The sequence below is a fragment of the Kryptolebias marmoratus genome, linkage group LG16 (genome assembly GCF_001649575.2).
Source record: "Kryptolebias marmoratus isolate JLee-2015 linkage group LG16, ASM164957v2, whole genome shotgun sequence".
Classification (NCBI taxonomy): Eukaryota; Metazoa; Chordata; class Actinopteri; order Cyprinodontiformes; family Rivulidae; genus Kryptolebias; species Kryptolebias marmoratus.
This window is the reverse complement of record NC_051445.1, coordinates 38,597-39,970: the sequence shown is the minus strand read 5'-3', so window position 1 is coordinate 39,970 and position 1,374 is coordinate 38,597. Positions and strand designations below refer to the sequence as shown.

At 47.5% G+C, this 1,374-nt stretch overlaps 1 protein-coding gene across 2 annotated transcripts; it reads right to left on the bottom strand.

Moving 5' to 3' along the window:
* Positions 1-571: 571 nt before the first annotated feature.
* On the bottom strand, positions 572-1,333 carry LOC108229675 (protein DEK-like). Of its 2 annotated transcripts, none has more exons than XR_005234142.1 (3): positions 1,159-1,328; positions 1,007-1,075; positions 572-843 (listed from the first exon to the last, which is right to left on the bottom strand). XR_005234142.1 is itself a non-coding variant. In XM_025003575.2 (3 exons), the coding sequence occupies exons 1-3, from the start codon at positions 1,261-1,263 to the stop codon at positions 832-834; spliced, it is 228 nt and encodes a 75-aa protein (XP_024859343.1). In that variant the 5' UTR covers positions 1,264-1,333; the 3' UTR covers positions 572-831. The 2 variants fall into 2 exon arrangements, 1 of the variants encoding a protein (XP_024859343.1); XM_025003575.2 differs by having other exon boundaries at positions 965-1,075; positions 1,159-1,333.
* Positions 1,334-1,374: the final 41 nt, after the last annotated feature.

Genomic DNA, 1,374 nt, shown 5'->3' with positions numbered 1-1,374 from the left:
ACCCAGAGGACACCGGGTCGGACCCAGAGGACACCGGGTCGGACCTAGAGGACACTGGGTTGGACCCAGAGGACACCGGGTCGGACCCAGAGGACACTGGGTCGGACCCAGAGGACACTGGGTCGGACCCAGAGGACACTGGGTTGGACCCTGCTGGTGTTTCTCCTGATGACCACATGGGGCAGATGAGAAACAGGAAGTAAAACTGATGATTAAAATGTTTTCAGTCCATCTGCAGATTTATCAGAACTTGTCAGACTTCAGTTCTGGTTCTGGGTCTGCGGACCATCTCCACGCAGTGATGAAACTGGGTTCTGTTCAGGAAGCTGGGGGTCGCTCTGCAGAACTTCAGTGGGTCCATCATCTAAATGTTCCTGTTTGTGTGTTTGGAAAAAAAAAGTCCTGTCTGACAAAATCCTCCTGAGTTCCGTTTGGTTCTGGACTCAAACAGGTGACACAATAACCCGGATCAGAACCTTCGGTTTCATTAGAATTGTTAGAATACCTCAGAACCATATGCTAACTACAGATCTGTGTGTAGGTGTGAGTTCCAAACCACTCCAAGACAGTGTGGCTTATGAGTGTAAAAATTTTAATAGAAAGTAACAGAAACCAACAGAACATTAGATGGTAACTGCTGTGGTCCAGAACCAAAGACCGGGTCTGGAACCGGGTTTAAAGATCAGACCTGCAGCTTCATGATGAATCTAAACTGCAGCAAACATTTAAAAACGTCTCTGAGTTGAACTAAAACTATAAAAATGCTCAGAAAATCATTAAAGTTAAGGTATAAAAACATTCCGGTTCTTCTGGTGGAGTTCTGCAGAATCTTCATGTGATGAGCTGTCAAACATTTACAGAAAAAAAAACATGTTCAAATATAAACGACTTTAGTTTCCTGAGATTTTACTGTTTAACATTCTGAAGCGCCCCCTGCTGGACGTCAGAGGAACAGGATGCTCACCTTTGACCTCTGACCTGAGTAACTGAGTGAAGCAGAACTTACAGATTTGACGGTCTGTTTGATGAAATCCTTTCGGACGCTCAGGTCGTGTTCTGGATACGTGTCAAACACCTGAAACGCAGGAGGTTAAAGGTCAAAGGTCACAGGACGTCTCAGACTCAGGTGAGACAGGAAACAGGTGAGAGCTTCGGTACCCTCTGACAGATCTGCTTCATGGTCATCTCCTCCAGGTCGGCTTCCTTCAGGAGGCCCTGAACCGTGTCCTTCAGCTGATCGTCGCTCGGAGCTTTCTTTATCATCCTGATGAGCGGCTCGTCCTCATCTGAGCTGTCCTCTGCTGCGGGGAGACGGAGACAGGGACATTACCAGAGACACCTGTCAGGTTCAGGGATCAGGCTTAGGGTTCAGGG